The 18,662-nt window shown below is 42.6% G+C and overlaps 2 protein-coding genes across 10 annotated transcripts in view; one reads left to right on the top strand and one right to left on the bottom strand.

The window, feature by feature from the left end:
• The window catches only part of PDZD7 (PDZ domain containing 7), a 33,610-nt gene extending 28,572 nt beyond the window's left edge, over nucleotides 1–5,038 (top strand). For all 3 annotated transcript variants that reach the window (XM_087964635.1, XM_087964634.1, XM_087964633.1), the window contains exon 16: nucleotides 3,525–5,038. In XM_087964635.1, coding sequence (XP_087820761.1) covers nucleotides 3,525–3,671 — 147 coding nt within the window. In that variant the 3' untranslated portion in view covers nucleotides 3,672–5,038. The remainder of the gene's footprint in view (nucleotides 1–3,524) is intronic.
• Nucleotides 5,039–6,745: 1,707 nt separating this feature from the next.
• Nucleotides 6,746–18,662, bottom strand: part of LZTS2 (leucine zipper tumor suppressor 2) — a 73,162-nt gene continuing 61,245 nt past the window's right edge. For all 7 annotated transcript variants that reach the window (XM_026668462.2, XM_087964636.1, XM_087964638.1 and 4 more), the window contains 4 exons: nucleotides 13,421–13,831; nucleotides 11,932–12,522; nucleotides 9,855–10,124; nucleotides 6,746–8,906 (listed from right to left, as the gene is read on the bottom strand). In XM_026668462.2, coding sequence (XP_026524247.1) covers nucleotides 8,238–8,906; nucleotides 9,855–10,124; nucleotides 11,932–12,522; nucleotides 13,421–13,831 — 1,941 coding nt within the window. In that variant the 3' untranslated portion in view covers nucleotides 6,746–8,237. The remainder of the gene's footprint in view (nucleotides 8,907–9,854; nucleotides 10,125–11,931; nucleotides 12,523–13,420; nucleotides 13,832–18,662) is intronic.

Raw genomic sequence — 18,662 nt, 5'->3', positions numbered from 1 at the left:
TAATCAAATGCTCTAAGACCATGATCAACATCCCATTGATCTTAGCTATTCATTTTATATAGGACTTAAACCCATCACTCAGGTTTAAGTCTTGCACATAATTTAGTAATTATATTTTTAATCACCTGCTTGTGAACTTACAGTAACAGACTTGAGTTTCTCCAAGTGTTGCATAGTTCATTTCCTTTCAAAATAATTTTAATCAATAAATGAATAACAGTATTATGCAATAATTAATTGCATAAATCAATTGCTTCAGAAACTCTGTTTCTGAAGCAACTGATTTCTGAGGGATCAATTTAGTAGAGTTTAGAGCAGGAGTGTCAAACTCGCGGTATCACAGCAGCATCACATGACGTATCAGGACTTTCTTCCCCTTTGCTAAATGGGGCGTGGGGCATGGCCAGCATTCGGCATGTGGGCCATGAGTTTGACAACCCTGGTTTAAAGTGACTCTACAACTTGCCATCTTTATTTTGATTATTCAGTCTGAGATAATTTCCATACTGTAATCACAACAAATATGGACTATCTAGACCAGGCTTGTCCAACCCGCGGCCCATGGGCCGCATGCGGCCCAGGTCGCCTCGTAATGCGGCCCAACGCCCACCCCAACCTTCATGAAAGATCCAGCGAGGAGGAGGAGGAGAGGCAGGCGCGAGGCGGGGCGAGGCGAGCAACAGAAAAGGCGGGCAGCCGCAGCCCAAAAGTCCTGCCCCGCCACCTCCTGCTGTTGCCGCCGCCGCCGCCGCTGCTTCCGCTGCCGCCGCTGCTGCTTCTGCCCCCGCCGCTGCTGCTGCTTCTGCCCCCCCCCGCCGCCGCTGCTGCTTCTGCCCCCGCCACCGCTGCCGCCGCTGCTGCATTTGCAGGAGGAGAGGTAGGCGTGAGGCGGGCGAGCTTTCTTCCCCCCCTCCCCCCCACCCCGCAAAATTTGGCTGGAAAATTAATAAAAAATAAATAATTTGCAGGAGGAGAGGTAGGCACAAGGCGGGCGAGCTTTCTTCCCCCCCTCCCCCCCACCCCGTAAAATTTGGCTGGAAAATTATAAAATAAAAAATAAATAATTTTTAATAAATAATTAATAATAAATAACAAATAATAATTTAATTTAATTTAATTTAATTTAATTTATTATTTAATTTAATTATGTGTGGCCCAAACTAAATTTTCATCTTCTAATGTGGCCCAGGGAAGGTGAAAGGTTGGACACCCCTGATCTAGACTATCCGAGACCTGAAGAATGAGGATGAAGATGATCACAATATGAAGAAAGCTTTATGCAGATTCAGATCTGAAGGACTAACGAGGACAATTGACCATCTTCCCTCCTTCTTCTCACCGCATTGAAGACTTTGCCATTCTTTCATACCACAGCCTGGCCCACTTTGTTCATTTAAACTGATTCCTACCCTACACGAAACAAACCTCATTGTGCTTTGTAGCTAAAGGCCTGGCAACATACACATCCCATTGTGCCATTCAGGGTCCCTCATAGTTCAAGGCACTGTGCAACATTTCCCAAGACCTCTGTAATGAAGCAGGGGTTGACAAAGAACCATTGTGGGCTTTGGCTGGCCAGCCCGCCCACCAGGCTGCTCTAATTAGATTTGCCTCTGTTTGGGGGCCTCTTTCCTTTAGGGGTTACAGGTTTGGTTTATGCTGATTTGTATTAAAGCTCCAAATGGTCTTAGGTTGCTAGGGCAGATAAGAATGGGAGTGACTAGTAAAAACACAGGTGAAACCCCTTTGCGGTTCAAAAATTTCACTAGAACCCAGAGTTTCTAACTTATTAACAGGAACTGGCCAATATGGTCATGTAATGCTAGTGTTTTAGAGACTTTACAGGTATCCAGTCTATTCCTGAACCCAGTTTCAAGCCTTGCCACCCTTTTTTCAAGCCTCTAGCATCTGTGAGCAAATTCTCAGCAGTACAGAAAACGGCTGCAGGCACTTCTTGCAGCTTTCCTCTTGCTTCCGACTGTAAATGCTTATGCAATTATTCTGTGAATTCAGACTTGCAGCTGAATGGAAACATCAGGGTTTGAGTTGATGAAGGCCTGTACCTAACAGGATTTCGCCAATTTCCAAGAATCCTTAACCCTGTTGTCTTTTCTGCTTGCTCCGGAAATAATAGATGTATAAAGGAATTTATGGAAATTAAGACTAAGAAAACCCTTAATTTCCTATCCCAAAGGTGCTTTTTTTAAGAGGGCAACTGGACTTTTTGGTTTTTCTTTTAAGATGTTTCTCTTCTCATCCAGATAAGAGCGAAACATCTGCATGAGAAGCAAGACATCACCAAAGAAAAACCAAAATGTCCAGTTGCCTCTTGAAAAAACACTTTTGGGACAACCATGACCTGGATGACTGAGAATCTCCATAGACCAGGGATGTGACACATCAGGACCTTTTTCCTTTGCTAAACCGGGTGTGGGCGTGGCAGCGCATCACGCATCCGGCCCATGGGCCGGGAGTTTGACAGCCCTGCCATTGAACTTTAATTTCCTACTTATTTACCCGCGGTTGAAGTGAAGAGTATAGATTAGGAGTTGAGAAGAGGTTAGAAGATCCAATTTGGGATCTTAGTGACCCGCAATGCCAATATATCTTGATCTAATTTAAGAGTCTGCTGGACCCATTTCTACATCATTGAAATATTTAAAATATTTTTCTGCCATTCAATTATATTGGGAGGGATTTTTAAAAATCCCTTATGAAAGATGTAGTGTTCCAGTTGGGAATGTAAAACAACCAACAACATTGGAGGGTAATCCATCCATTATGAAAATGACATGCAGAACAGTTACGATCTATGACCTACTTAAAATAGTGCAGAAACTCAGGATAATGGGGAGCCTTCAAAGGTTTACTGAGAATAAGTGTCTACGTGCAAAAGTTATGTCTCTCTTTGAATTGCTATAGAAATACTGGAAGGTTCAGAAATGCTATCAGTATTATTGAACTATTCACTAATATTAGAGCTTCAAAATTCCCATGTGCATATCCAATATATACAGATAGTCCTTGGCTTATGACCACCAAGTCCAAAATTTTGGTTGCTAAGCAAGGCGGTTGAGTGAGTTCTACCCCATTTTACAACCCGATTTTTTTTTTTTTTGCCATAGTTGTTAAACAAATCACTTGCAGTGAATCATGCGGTCATTTAAGCGAATTTGGCTTCCCCCATTTACTTTGCTTGCCAGAAACCAACTGGGGAAGTTACAAATGGCAATCCCATGACCCCAGGATGGTGCAACTGTCATACATACAAGCCAATTGCCATGCGCCTAAATTTTGATCACATGACCGTGAGGATGCTACAATAGTCATAAGTGTGAAAAGTGGTCGTCAGTCACTTTTTCAGTGCTGCTCTACTTCAAAGATTACTAAATAAATGGTTGTAAGTCGAGGACTAGCTGTAATCAGTGATGACGCATCACATCTGAAAAGAGTAGAATTGCAATTTGCAGTGCTTTTGCCATTTTTCATTTCTGTCCCATTCTTCTTTTCTTTGTTTTTGCCAGGCTGGCTATGAGCTGGTTGCAATCGAAGGGGAAAGTCTACAGAATGTAACACACCAGCGAGCTGTGGACATAATCCGCCAAGCCTACCGCAACAAAGCTAAGGAGCCCATGGAGATTGTGGTGAAGGTGCCGAAGAAACTCAAATAAACGTTGCAAATCAAGCAGTCAATGCTGAAGAATGTAGTCAGCTCAACAATCCGAGCGCTGCGATGCGATTGTTAATGAAGAATCTGTTTAACTATACCTGCTTATTGTTCAGAAAGATATGGTTCCCGGGAAACCAATTGCTAGCAGAGTTACTAAAGTATCTGCCCCTCAGCAAGCTTTCAGGCTTAATGGAGCAAGCAATAATTTCCCAGTTCTGGAGAGGCCTGCTTGGAACAGGAACAGGCAAGATCAAAGATCATATTGCCCAAGTCAAGCAACATGTATTGTTTCCAAAACTAGTTAGTTGCAAGTGGACAGCTGTCATTATGAGCAATTGTTTTGAAATGAGTTGGCACCTCAGTGAAGGAAATACTATTTTTGATATTCCGACCCACCCCAGTTGACACTCCCAGATGATGGAGCCAGTTCTGGCTAATTGGAGCCAAAAGGAAAGGGCTACAAAGAAAGGACAATATTAATCACTGGAGGGATATTTGTTAATTCAGGTTCAGTAATGGACCATAGCATTAAATTTAATAAATTTACCTACACTCATGCATTTGTAAGTGAACCATAAAGTTTGAAAGACAATAATCCAGAATCTCAGATTGTAAATTCAAGACTCTGGATATAATATTCTCACTTGAATCTCCTTAAATCCATTGTTGAGAGAATAACAAACTGGCAGTGATCCCGAAAAGAAAACCCAGGAAAACAAAGTTTTGCATCCAGCCTCAAAGCCACTCTCAGTGATTGCAATGATAAAAGTCAGCAAGGAATATAGAATGAAAAAAATCAAATTACCGCTTTTGTGGTCTTCTCTAAAAGCCAGATCAAACAGTCAGATCTTCAAAGATTGTGTTGGTTATCACCTAATTAAGAAGATTAACTAAAGTATATTGTTATCGTTTTCTTACTTCTGAGCTAAAGTAACTATTGGGATCAACACTGGCTGATTTCCAGGTGAATCTTTCTCATATGGAACAATTGTCAGCTATTTACAAAATGCCACCACCAGCCAGAGTGGAAGTTAAAAATGCAATACTGGTGAAGTTCATTTAGACCCAGTTTTTGTTTTTAGACCCAAGGACAAGAGCACGGATGAGAAATTACTAAGCGTACTCTGAGTTATAAATGTTCATCTCTGCCTTTGTCCATCATTAGGACAATTCCACCCTCTGCTCATCCTTCCACGTTTCACTCATCCTTCCACGTTTCATCCATCAAATTTACATGTGACTTTTTCTTAAAAGAAAACAGACAATTTCTTAGTTTTTTTTTTATTTCACACTTTTGTTTTGGTTTGTACAAGAAATTTACACCACCTGGAAAATATACAATTTCAGAAATAAAGTAAAAGAAAAATATACAGTGGTGCTTAAAGTGGGTTAAGCGAGAGGTATAGGTTGCTAATAGTTATAGAACTGACATGCACCAAGCTTTTCCTTTGGTCTAATGGTGTTGTATCAACACACCCATTTTGCAAGCTCTCGTAACAGTGGGCAAAAGGGAACAATGTCCAGAAGTGAACTCAGATGGCCTCTTCTCTTGGAATGCACAGAATTTTCAGAGTGTAGCTAAATGCCACCATCCTCTTGCAAATAGTCCCAAACTCTAGCTGGGCTACACCCTTCACAAATTTTTCTATCTGTTCATTTTTGCATGAAGAAGAGCAAGAGGACCTGAAGCAAAAGTTACATGAAGCTAGCAGAAAGCAGCTGCTCTCTATTCTAGCAATATGGCAATTCTTCCCGGAATGGCCTAAATAGGATGACAAAACTACAGTATGCTACACTTGGGCTGCTTCCCAGCCAAAGCACCAATTCTGGGCAGTTTACCTTTTTATAGCCAGAGGAAAAAGGTTAACAAAATCTAACCAAGCTGACCTAGTGAGCATGCCTTGCACTGTCTGGTTTGATTCTCATGGGTTGGAACCAAAATATAAAACCTGCTGTGAGGGCCCTTTATTCAACCCATTGATCCAAATCTCTGCAGCCTCTTTAACCCCAAGGAAGTTTGTTTACTTAGCCTGAAAAGAGGTCTCATGTCTCTTCAGGAAAGAGAGCACTTCAGTCTGTAGTTAACTGGCTATTTTGTCAGCCCAATTCCTTTGGGAATGGCTTTTCTGCAGTCCTCAATTCTGATTTACCCTGTTTCACTGACCATTTTTCTCTTGAACATACACTGGAAGACAAAGAGAGGACGTCAATTAACAATCTACTAGCCCCTACATTTTTCTTTGTAGAAGTCTGGGTGGGTCCACATTACCCTCTGCAAACAGAACTCCTTTTCTTTGAAAGGAGCTCCTTGCAGTCGTCACTGGCCTATGAGGGTAGGAAATCAACAGTAGGTCTGGACTGAGTTACCCACTGAAGTTATTCTATCCAAATGCAATCAATAAACTTGATTTGAGTACAGATGCATGGACAGCTTTAAAGGAGAGGCAGCTGCACAGACTAGGAACCATACTCTGGTATGGAATTAGTCCTGAACAGATTACAAAAGTAGACAAGTAGTTACTGTACCCCAACAGAATGGACTGTCCTGCAAACATTTGTAGGACTTCACAATGATCATGGTTCAGACTAGACCAGATCTTGCAAAAATGATGGGAAGGGAATTAGGATGCCTGGGAAACTGAGCTTCCGGAAATATAGAGGATATTGTAGACGGAAACAAGACTATCAGAGAAATGCAGGAGATTTAAACTCAGCCATCTTTGATCCTCAAATAAACAGGACATGGATGTTGTTGGGCAAACAGGTAGAGGCTGGATGAAGGGGACTGGTGAGAGAGACATATCCAGGCAGTCAGGGTCATGAGAAAGACACTCTGAGTAGCATTCCAACCAAGGACAGAAAAGATAAATTAGAGGAAGTAGAGTCACCAGATCCCCTCACACCAAATAGGTTTGCTCTACTTAAGGTTTGTTTTAAAACTCACCCTTCAAGAAGGGGGATGATGGCAGTGATGATAAAGTAATGGGAACAGAAAGAGTGGAGCCAAAATATTTGGTATAGAGCTGGCTTGAGGGGTTGAGGGGAAGGGATATTCTGGATTTTTTTTTATTTAAAAAAAAAGTAAAATAAGCGCACAAAATCTAGTGACACTGAATTCAACATTTTATCTGCCAAATTTTGGTGCCATAATCTAGAGATAGGCTCCTGGGATAACCAAATAGATCCTGAGTCTGTTTTAAGTATCTTTGGCTTTTATAATACACTCTTATACATGCCTATCGAGAAGCAAGTCCCACTGAGTTGAACACTCTTACTCTCAGGTAAGTCTATAATATAGATGCAGCAATATGTTTGGGGGAAAGGTGAGAGAGTGGGGGGGAGAGGGAAAGAGAGAGAGAGACTAGGTCTCTGTTTCTATAGCACTGGAGTCAATATCCTTTCCCTTTAAAAAGAAATTTAGCATAGGGTCTTCCTACAAAGCTTTATGTGGGAGAAGCCAAAGGACTACATATGTTCCGCAATTCTTTCTTGGCTTTTAAAAATAACAGAATTTAGAATCCTGAGAATCAGCTTTGAACCTAGTACAATTTATTAGTATTTTTATCCTATAAAAAGAAATAAGCTTGGACTAATGCCCAGATCCCCAATTCTTTGGCCCACATCATCTATTGGCCAAACAATTGCCTACAAAGGTCCTTGCCTTCATAACTACAGGATGCATGTGCAAAAAAGGAAATAAATGCAAATGTATTTCATCTGTACAGTAACAGGGTCCATAGTACAGGTTTTGATTGTATGCATTTATGTGTTTGGCTTTAAAAAAAGATATACTTCACATAAGAGCAGAAAAGTGGACTAAAAAATCCAAGAAAAGCCTTCTATAGGCAAAGCTTCCTCAGCCAGCCTAAAACCGGCATCTAACTGGATTAGCAGCTAATTAGCTGTTGAACAGCCAAATCTCTCCCAATTCAGCAAATGGTGGCTGACCGTCCCATTGGGTCATTACATAAAGGTAACAGAGGAGCAGAGTAGAAGCAAAAGTGCTCTACACAATCCTGGCACTCCCATCCATGCTACTCTCATCTCCCACCAGCCCAAAGAGCAAGAGGCAAGCGGTGATTCCCAAGGTCGTTATGGAAAGCCAATTAACACTGGGACTTGAAAAGCAGCAGCATTTAACAGCCTCTTCCAAAAGCAAAGGCTATCCCTGCTTCATTTCCAGTGAAATTCTGGAATAAAGGCTGCTGCTGCTGCTTTCAAAGGAAGGATTTGGATTCTCCTTCTCCTAGATTGGCCAGGAAATCTTTTAACCAGGTCTTCCTATACCTCCTAGAGTTAAGACAAGCTGCCTGACTTCACACACTATTCTATTTTTAATAGCCTTTAAACTACTGACTTACTGAGAGTTCATGACCAAGTTTAAGTGATGGAACAAGTTCTATCACTGGGATTTATGACTGGAAAGGTATCTCTTTCCACTACTGAACTGAGGCTCACTGTATTCTCAGTTGCTCAGTCAGACAAAATCCCAGAGAAACATACTCCAGCCTGGCCAGTATCCCTTTGTGGCAGTGTGGCCCATTTACTATGGCTTCCACAAGCATGTTCAGATCTCAGTAGCTGCAATCTCCTCCAAGCAGATGCCTTCACTTCCATGCAGCTCATATTCATCCATGTCCCGGGCCTCAAGTTCAAGACTGAGATGGCGTAATTGGCACTCTAGGTCGCGGTTGTGCCGATACATCTGGATGTAATTATGCTGCAGTTGCTTCTGGTAGCGGATGACCCTGTCCTTCTCACTTTGCCAAGTGATACGCTCAGCCTGGAAAACTTCCCGTTGCTCCTCCCCACGGCGCCGCTCACACAATAGCTCTGTGCGCAGCCGTTCAGTTTGTGCACGCAAACCCTGCAGGGTATCCGCTGCTTGTCGCTGAGCTTTTACCTCATCACATTCAGCCAACAGGGGGCAGAGTTCTCCACTTGTGCTGCGCAAGGCATCTAATTCGTGCTCCAACCGCCCTACCTTCTCACGTAGCAGCTCAGCTTCACTCTTGCGCCTGGCCAATTCATTGTCACATACTTCTAACTCCATTGCCTTGGTACGGGCCATCTCCTGCAAACTCAAGGCCTGTTCTTCACTCGTCTGCAGCTCAGCCCGTGCTTCTCTCAGTTGGGCCCTTAGTAACACTAGCTCATTACCCCGCTGCACGACCTCTGCCTGAGACTCCTTCAGCTGTTGCTTCAGTAATGAGATCTCACCTGACTTCTGGCAAACCTGGTGGGAAGGAAAAGAGATATAAGATGACGGGGAACATGCCACAACGTTCCATTTCAAGTTCAGCAGAGCTAAGATCTGATTCTCTTATATGAATGATGAGAGCACCTTTCAGTTCAGGAATAATAATAAAAAAAGGCTGAGGCAGATCACAACTCAAAGTTGCCTTCATGTTAGCAGAGAATGAGATGGAAAAGACTTCAAACAACCCAATAATGTCAATGGGATGAACGTTCTCCTGTTCTTCTCCACAGCAAACAAGGTAACAAAATATTTCTTTTCTCATTATTTCCCCTGTTCTTCTGTCCTTCCCCACATTATTTCCAAGACCATTATCAGAATACTATAAAAAATTGTGTGTTTATCTGGCATTCATATTAACCCATCTTATTTAATTACATTTTTTTTTCTTTTTACAACTTTAGTTCAGGGTAGAGTTGGGATGGAGCTTGAGCATTTACTGGCCCTTCCTTACACCTATATGGAACAGATTTTTTCCCCCTTTTTGCTCTAGGAGAGAAATATCTGCCACTACCTAGGATTGAACTTTCAACCTTCTGAGTGGGAGGTCAGCGTCTTCACCACTAGGCCACCACGCTACTCATTTAATCACAATTAACTGAGTAAAATACAGTTGGGTGGATCCATATGATACACTGAATTATAAGCCAGAGATAAAAATCTATACAAAATAGAATCATATTTTATGACTTATTATAATGTGTGAATTGTGTGTAAGAGTATGAGAAAGTCTATGGAATACTAGTTTTGACCAATTTGCAAAAACGTTTAAAATGGTGGTTTAGTATAATTCTATGGTGCACCTGGAAAAGTAAACTCAATCTCTCTAACCTGTCATTGTCTGGCTGGAGGGAGGATGAGAATCCCCATTCTTACGTTCAGTTCCACGACCTTCAAGAACTACGGAAGAACATCCCTCCCACTTACCTCCCACTTGGTCTCTTCCAAGCGGGGGCCCAACTCGGTGTGTTCCCGCTCAAAGGTGGCACAGCGTTGCTCCAGCAGCTCACGCTCGGCCAGCAGCTGCACAAAATCCTCCTGGAGTTTCTTCTTCTCCTGCTGCAGCTGGTAAATCTGTAGTTGCAACACCTGCTGACTACGCTGAGCCTTTTGGGTCGATTGCTGCAGCTTAGCACTGAAGCCCTGCCGGAGCTCCTCCATCTCCTCTTCGCAGCGCCTCTGCTTTTCCTCATATACCTGGAAGGAAGATGGCGGAAACCAATGTTAGAAACTACCACTGACATATAACCAACTCCTTAGATTCTTAAGTTCACCACAGAATACAGGTCATCCTCAACTTACAACAGTTCATTTAGTGACCCTTCCAAGTTACAACAGCACTGATAAAAGTGACTTTATGACCATTTTTCACACTTATGACTGTTGCAGCGTTCCCATGGTCACATGATCAAAATTTGGATGCTTGACAACTGGTTCATACTTATGACGGTTGCAGTGTCCCGGGGTCACGCAATCACCTTTTGCAACCTTCTGACAAGCAAAGTCAATGGAGAAGCCAGGTTCACTTAAAAACCTTGTTATCAATTTAACAACTGCAGTGATTCACTTAACAAATGTAGCAAGAAAATTAACAACATAAACTCTGGGCTCAATTGTGGTCGTAAGTTGAGGACTACCTGTAGTCCCTTGGTATCCTGGGCTTTCTATAACTGTGATCTTCCTTCCCAAAAGTTGCTTCAAACAAGGAGGTCAGTGTTACTTCTTTTCATACCTGAAGCTCTTTTAAGTTCTAAGGAAGATAGTAAGTTGTGGGCAGCCTGTTAAGGAAGACCCTGGACTATAAATATTAAAGGAGGACATAATTTTACATCTAAGAGTGCCACAGTGGTTATTCAAGACAGGAAGAGAACAAAGTTTGAGAAAGAAATCAAAACAGAGATGAAAATAGTGCAAAAAAAACAACAACACCCAACCACCAGCCACATGATCCAGAGGGTGAAACAAATTCTTTATAAAAAAGACAAAATTACAACATTGAGATCTATTTGGCCATTTTAAAAATAAAAGCAAGAAGGACAGAGCTATATACAATTCTGTATGGTGAAGAAATTGGAAAGGAAAACTGGTTTTACATCTTTTCTAACACCGCTCTCTGAGATTAACCAGTGAAGCTGAACAATGGAAAATTCAGGAACCAATATTTATTTGCATAGCACCTAGCTAAACTGAATTTTATTACAAAATGAAGTGATGACAGCTACCAACTGGGATGACTTTAAAAGGGAATTACACAAATTCACGAAGCACTTCACTATTAGTCATGATGGCAATATGTCACCTCCAAGAACAGAAGCAGCATTCTTTGCATACTGAGTTATTCAGCACATAACAAAGCTATAACACTGACCTCTAGCTGACCACACTAAAACGTAAGATTTTAGACTAGGGAACATTTTATATGGCCCAACAGCGGTCTTCTTAACAACAGGTTATTGGCAAGAAGATTTTGTATGTAGGTACATGCAACCATTCTCAGGTCACATTAGATCTCAGCAGAAATACTCCAAAATTACCCACCTATATCATAAACAATAATAAAATTATAAGATATATTCCAGGAATTATTTATATGGAGGAAAAACCAAAGGAATAAAAGTTGAAGCAGCTAATAATGGAGGAACCAATCACAGCAATGAAAATTACATTATATTAATCCTTACAGAGGATTGATTGTTTTCCAGCAGTATTCCACTCGGTGCTGTAAACACCCACCCTTTTTCTCCACTGAAGCTGCCAAAAATAAGGGAAAAACAAATCTGGCACTTGGCCTACCTGACCCTTAAGGAAGCTCATATTTCCTGCATGCTATTGAATATAATCCAACCGGTTCCAGCCCTAAACCAGCTGCTACATGGAAGTTGCCTACCAGTCACTGATAAGGGCAGCTTTCCTGCAGAAGCAGTTTTTAGAAATTGAACATTCCCTCCCACCCCTGTATATTAGAAAGAGCAATAAGATACCTTCATTCCCATTCCCAGCTTACCTGGCAAATGGCCACCTCATTCTCATCCAGACTCTCTCTTAAATGCTGCAGCTCAGCTTCCCGCTCCTTCAGCTTCTCTTCAAGTTCATGGACAAGAAGGGCTTCATCCGCGCCATTGTGCATAGGGGACCGCCCCCCACAGGAGCCACTGTCAGAGGAAGGATGCCCACGCCCGCTCAGGGATCCCGTGCTCTTGCTTGAGGATGACCGCCCACTGTCTGAATTTGATGGGCCGGTAAGACCGCGTGAACTGCCGCTGCCGTGGCTGTCAAGATTAGCATGGCCTATGGAGATACTGACTGGCTCTATTTGCTGGCTGCCCCCAGTGCTGTAGGTGGGAAGGCTGGAGAGGGAATTACGCCCAGAGTCTGACATTGTCCCGGAGTGGGAGCTGGTACGGCAGCTCAAAGAACTGAGCTTCTCAGTAGTGCTTACAGCATTGGCACCAAAGAGCTGGGCTAGGCTGGATTGGCTCTCAGAGAGCACCGAAGTCCCAGGACGCAGAACCAAGTGGCTCTGCAGTGGGAGGTTGCGATTCTTGGGCATAACTGGCTTGAAGGCTGTGGGGCGAATTAGCGTCTTTTCTATATTCTGAGAAATAGCAAAAAAAGCAGAATTTAATGAAGGAAGGACAAATGAACTAAAACCCTCTCCCCTTAACATGCTTTCAATAAGCCTCAAGCAGAAATGCCACATTTCATAAGGGAAAAGATGGCTCCTCTTTATCCTCGTACAAGGTTGGTGGAGGTTTGTTTCAGATTGTGCGTCATTTTCTTTATCTGGCTAGGAACAGTTCCCAGCCTAGGAAGGCTATCACAATTGGCCACTTACAGCCAACAGAGATAGAAACAACTCACAACATTCTTTAATCAGTGTGGACTGGATGGCAGATCTTCCTTACTCCAATGTTGCTAGAGAAGCAGAGGATAGAAAAAACACTCTTATATGTTTTCTCAAAAGGTGAACCACCTGCTTTCACTACAAAATTACAGTGACGGAAAAGTTTGGCAGGTCCACTGGTGGAAGAAGGAGCATTATGATTTTTTTTTAACTGTTCGGTTTGTATTCATTGTCATATAGATCAGAAATTAGTAAGCTGTAGCCCTCAAAGGTTTTTTTTTGGGGGGGGGGGCAGTCCCCCAAAACATTCAGGATCATGCCACAAAGATTCTTAGAACATATATTGAATGAGAATGACATAGTTTTCCTGCACTACTTTATAGAAGTCAAGTGAAATAAATACGTCTGCCAAAAACTGAACCTATCCATTTCATTTGTGTGGGAAGAACTAAGCCTCAAAAATAATTAAAGGGCCCAAAATTCCAACTCTAGCTCTATGGTGAAATCATCTCCCTTGGCTACCAGCAAAAAAAATAAAAAATAAAAAATAAATCAAATCAAGCATAGGTTCTCAGAGCCTAGTCATCAAGATAGCCTATCTTTGATCTAGAGTAGACTGAAAGATCTAATGGTCATTGCCTCTTCTTACCTTCTCAAGTTTCCCTGAAACAGGGACCAACTTGGGAGGTGGTCCACGGAGGATGCTACTCCGTGGCTTGTCATCCTGCAGGTCTTCTGCATCACTACAGGGGCTGATGGGGGATACAGCTTCAGCCCAATCTTCTTCATTGCCATAAGCATAGCTGCTCTTCTTGGTAGGGAGTCCGTGGCACAGAAGCTCTTGGGAGCCAGCATTTCCACGCAGGGGGAAAGCACCAAACTCAGATGTGGCCTTATGGCAAGGCCGGCCTGAAATAAGGCTACTGACGCTTCCCATGTCTGCAGGGGATGAGCTGGCACTAGTACACAGTTGGGAAGCGCCTTCAGTGGCAGATTCAATGGAGATAGGCAAGGTCTGCACTGTGGCCATGATGGTCACAGTAGAGCCTTTGCAGGTGATCTTAAAGAAAGAAAATATATATATAAACTGAGGACAGGCACTAAAAACAGATTACTTTGTGTTTTGGCTATTTTCATGAAATGCATAAAAATCTGAATTTCTGTAAATCTGGACTGAGACTTACGTTCTGGGAGGATGGGTTCACATAATAAAAATTATGCCTAAAGAAATACTTTACCTGAATGTGTTGACCTGGATCATACAACATATTAACAAATGACCCAACCCCATTTCTTTCTTAGTCTAGTATGCTGTCTGATTCCCAGCTACTTTTAAACTATATCAAAGGCAGTTGTTTGGAATTATGATTCTGTTTATGACTTGGATGATTGGCAAAAATATTTATTTTCTGTTACCTAAGTAATTAAAAGTTTAAAGAGCTATCAAATTGCAAGGGAACATAATATACAACACCCTCACTTTTCTTGTCCCATTTCAATGTAATGTATTATTGTCAGTCATATTTAGAGGATGATTTTAATGGAAAAAAACCTGGGCAAAAAAAATACCAGTAACTGATGGATATACAGACTTATTGAAAAACTGTACTGCCAGTTTCTGCCTACCATGCTAAAATAAATCAGTTGAATAACATTTCTCAATATTATTACTATACTGTAGTCTTAAGTCATAGAAATTTGGTTCTTCAAAAGGAAACAAAGGACAAGAGATTTGAGAAGAACATTCTTTCACCAATTGCCACTGGACAACTGTAGGCAATGCAACTTCTACCTTCCTTCCCCTTCACACACACACACACACACACACACACACACACACACACGGAGGGAGGGAGGGAGGGAGGGAGGGAGGGAGGGAGAGGGGGAGGGGGAGGGAACACAGGAGCCTGACTAACCCTCCCAACATTAATTCAATTTCCCATATATAAAACAGTGCATGTCTTTCCTCTGTCCTTGCCACATAAGCATGTGTTTTATGGAAATGAAAATGATATCAGCAGAAGAGATACCAAAGAGATTCACACTCTTGCTGTGTCTAGAGAGGTGGGGGACAGAGCTCAATCTTCTGACTCAGGGTCCAATTCCCAGACCTATCCTCTGTTAAGGACAACACAAGCCAGGCCTTGGACTCCATAAAGTTGTTTATTAGTTTCCAGCTCCAAGCTCTACCAGACTACGGGTCATTGGAAAGGTCTGTTAAAAAGGCTAAATGGACGAAGATGAAAGAAGCAGCTTTGGGAGAATGGAAAACCTCAACAACAAGTGGAAAGAAAAGAAAAGCAAAGAATAAGATAAAGAACAGAAGACTTTGCATAGTTCACATCTCATTCACACAGGAGACATTAGTGATCCATCTATTTGATTCAGCTGTTATGCAGAGGCTGGTGTCACTCACAGAAAGCTAGGAGACTTTGGGCCAGTCTAACTACTGCACAATGTTGTTTGAAAAGGGGAACTGGACAACAGAGTGTTATGTATGGACTGTCCTTAACTTTTGGAGAAAAAGTAGGATAAAAAAAAAATAAACATTCTAAATTAGACTAAACCAAGATTGGGTAATTTATGGTTCAGCACATTACACAATATGTGCCTTTACTGGCATTTTGTGGTCATAAGGGTATCTACAACTCAGTTATAATAGTTATGATAGCCCTAATTAAACCATAATATGGATTGGTTATTTGGACGTACCAACTTAGCATACTATGCCAATACAACAACTGTACTTTGTTATATTAAGTTTAGCATGTTACATGAATCCAGCCAAAAAAACATCAAAGGGCAGATTAAGAGGGCCAGGAAATGATATTAAAGCCTACTTTCCATGGATGGCAATGGTAGGATAGGTTTTTTTCCCCATCTTCCTTTGATTCAGGCAGACTTGCTAAATAAAGCATCAGATCTTAAGAGACTCTGTTGTTTGCAAAATTTCCCATACTTCTCATGCCCTGGAGTTTTTACGCAGATGATGTGTTTATATGAAAACTCAATTTTACTGGGATAAGGTATTTGGGTGGGAGGAGTGGGTGGCTCTTTTTTCATTTTTTGTTTTGCTGAAAATGCCTCAAGTCTAATTTCGTTTCTATTCAGCGCTGTCCTGAACAGATGCTGTACAGGAGTTTCTGTGTAAGTGTGTGTACGTGCATGCACAACATCTAAATTGGAAAGATTCGGCATAATTAATCTAATGTTTCATTGCCGACTTCACAATTACTCAGCCCCAGTGAAGCTTCTATTCATGCGTCACAGCACATACGCACATCTACACACACAAATCATTCAGACACAGAGACCTTTTGCACACATACCCAAGTGGCAGGAATAGAATAAGACCAACTATAGTTTGCACAGCCTTTTAAACCTGCTTCTTTCTAGACACTAGAAAGGCAATGGTAGGATAGGACACTCTGTTGGGAGGAGGGGGGCAGGGGTTTCCTCCCTCAGACTTTTATTTCAAAGCAGCATAATGTCACCTACCAGGGGAAATAGCAATAGCCCAAAAATATGCTCATCTGGAAAAAAGATCAGCCTCTCCTGGTCCTTCAAGCTCTGGGGGTTAATGTGGATGACCTCTCTACCTACACGGCGATGGTTTATTCCAGCTGCCTCTCCTAAATATAAAGGCTGGTAGGGGTAATTGTAATAATAGATTTGTATGCCTCCAAGAAAATCTGAGCGTCTGTTGTCCACCTGCTTTGGCACTGTGAAGTGTTTACAAGCATTTTTCCTTCTGCAGTTGTTCAAGTCTCACAGGGATCAGAAGCATTTCCGCTTAACCCCCCAAAAATAAAAATAAAATCACGGACCAAAAACGTTACATAAAATGGTTTTTTGTAAATCCATCCCAGAATACCACTTGTGCTTTCTGCAAGAGCCTTCTCCCTTAATGTGAAGCGTAGGAGGCACTTGATCCATTCAGGACCTGCAAAATTACTTGTCTGGGGTGATAAATCCGAGGAGGATTCCAGGGGGGTTTTCCATGCTTTGCCAGCAACAAAGAGAGAGTAGGGGAGGGAGGGGGAGGGAGTCCAAGTAGCAACAACAGGAGCAGCTTCCCCCCCCCTCCGTTTCTGCCAACTTGGCCTCCGCCTCCCTTTGCTGCTGCCTACAAAACAGATTTCCTTTTTATAACCTGCCCTCTGTGCTGTGCTTTAAATAGAAAACGCCTGTCTCTCCTGCTCCTGCTGGCAGTTCAGGATCATGAAGTGGAACTAACTCGCATTTATTTTAACCTTAGGCACTAGACCAGCCCTTGCTCAGTTCCATTTTGGGCAGAGCTGGATGTCACTAGCAATGCAAAAACAACACATCTGCAAAGGGAGGCTGAAGAGATGAAGAAACGATGACCTCTGATTTAATATTTTGTCTATGCTTCTCTCTCTTTCCTCCCCCAAAACGTTTGCTTCTCTCTGCTCTCTAATGAAAGGCAGGCTCCTCCAATTATCCCCAGGGTAAAAGGGCTTAAGAGTTCATTGCAGTTTGACTGGGAGGATTAAAGTGAAAGACTCTTGTTCTTGATTTTAAAGCAAGGAGAAGGACTATCTGTACTTTAGACTAAGGCCGTGATGGCGAACCTATGGCATGCGTGCCAGAAGTGGCACGCAGAACCGTCTCTGTCGGCACACGAGCCGTTGCCCCAGAGCAGGTCCATTGCTCAGGCACGTGTGCCACCCACCCACCAGCTGATCGTTGGGTACCTGCCGTGCATGGGGGGGGGCGCGTGCAGGAGATGCACACGCATAAACACACATGGGGGGGGGGTCGCACGGACATGCACAGAAATGCTCATGCGAGGATGGAAAGGTTAGCCATCACTGGACTAAGGCAACCATCAATTCTGGAGGGAACAAAAAGTGAACAGTTTGTATTTCTGATACAGTAATCCTCCCCAAATATGGTTAGAAACTTGACAAGACATGAATACTGGACACAAATTACAGAAGAGAAGGAATAATGGCCACACTGCTACTGATCCTCAAGCAAAAACTAATGTATAATACAGAGTCACGTTACACAAGCCTTAATATCACAAATGCAATGACAATATGTAAAATCAGATTAAATTAGATCCTGAATGCATCAATGATCCATGATTCCAATAGGGAGTCCCTCTCAATATTGTGAATTATTATTTCTGACCATTCCCAGCCATGTTGACTGATGCTGCTGGAGTTATAAGAAAAAATAAATTTAAAAAACCCAGTTCATTCAATTATCACTATTTCTCACAGATCAAACACAGACCAAGTTTTCTTCTTGTACTACAATTATTCGGTTCACCAATCCTAGACGTTTGCTTCATGATTGAGCCTCAGTGGCGCAGGAGTTAAGAGTGCAGTAACTGCAGGCTACTTCTGCTGACTGCCAGCTACCTGCAATTTGGCCGTTCAAATCTCACCAGGCTCAAGGTTGACTCAGCCTTTCATCCTTCTGAGGTGGGTAAAATGAGCAGATTGTTGGGGGCAATATGCTGACTCTGTAAACCAGTGATCCCCAACCTTTTCGACGCCGCGGCCCGGTACCAGCATCAGCTGGATGCCGCGGCCCGGTACCGGCATCAACTGGGCGCCGCCATCTTTTGACGAAAAAGTGCTTCCGGTGACCTCACCGGAAGCACTTTTTCGTCAAAAGATGGCGGCGCAGCGCTTCCGGTGAGCTTTTTCGGGTAGAAATGGCTTTCTACCCAGAAAAGCTCACCGGAAGCGCTGGCGCCATCTTTTTTTGATGAAAAAGTGCTTCCGGTGAGCTTTCTACCCGGAAAAGCTCACCGGAAGCACTTTTTTACCAAAAAAATGATGGCGGCGCCCAGCAACCAGCGGCCCGGTAAGGCTTGTTCCGCGGACCGGTACCGGTCCGCGGCCCGGCGGTTG

Source organism: Notechis scutatus, chromosome 4 (genome assembly GCF_049901735.1).
Source record: "Notechis scutatus isolate UNSWTSFEM ecotype Mainland chromosome 4, rNotScu1.2, whole genome shotgun sequence".
Classification (NCBI taxonomy): domain Eukaryota; kingdom Metazoa; phylum Chordata; class Lepidosauria; order Squamata; family Elapidae; genus Notechis; species Notechis scutatus.
The sequence above is the reverse complement of the archived record's forward strand: the minus strand, read 5'-3'. Positions and strand labels throughout refer to the sequence as shown.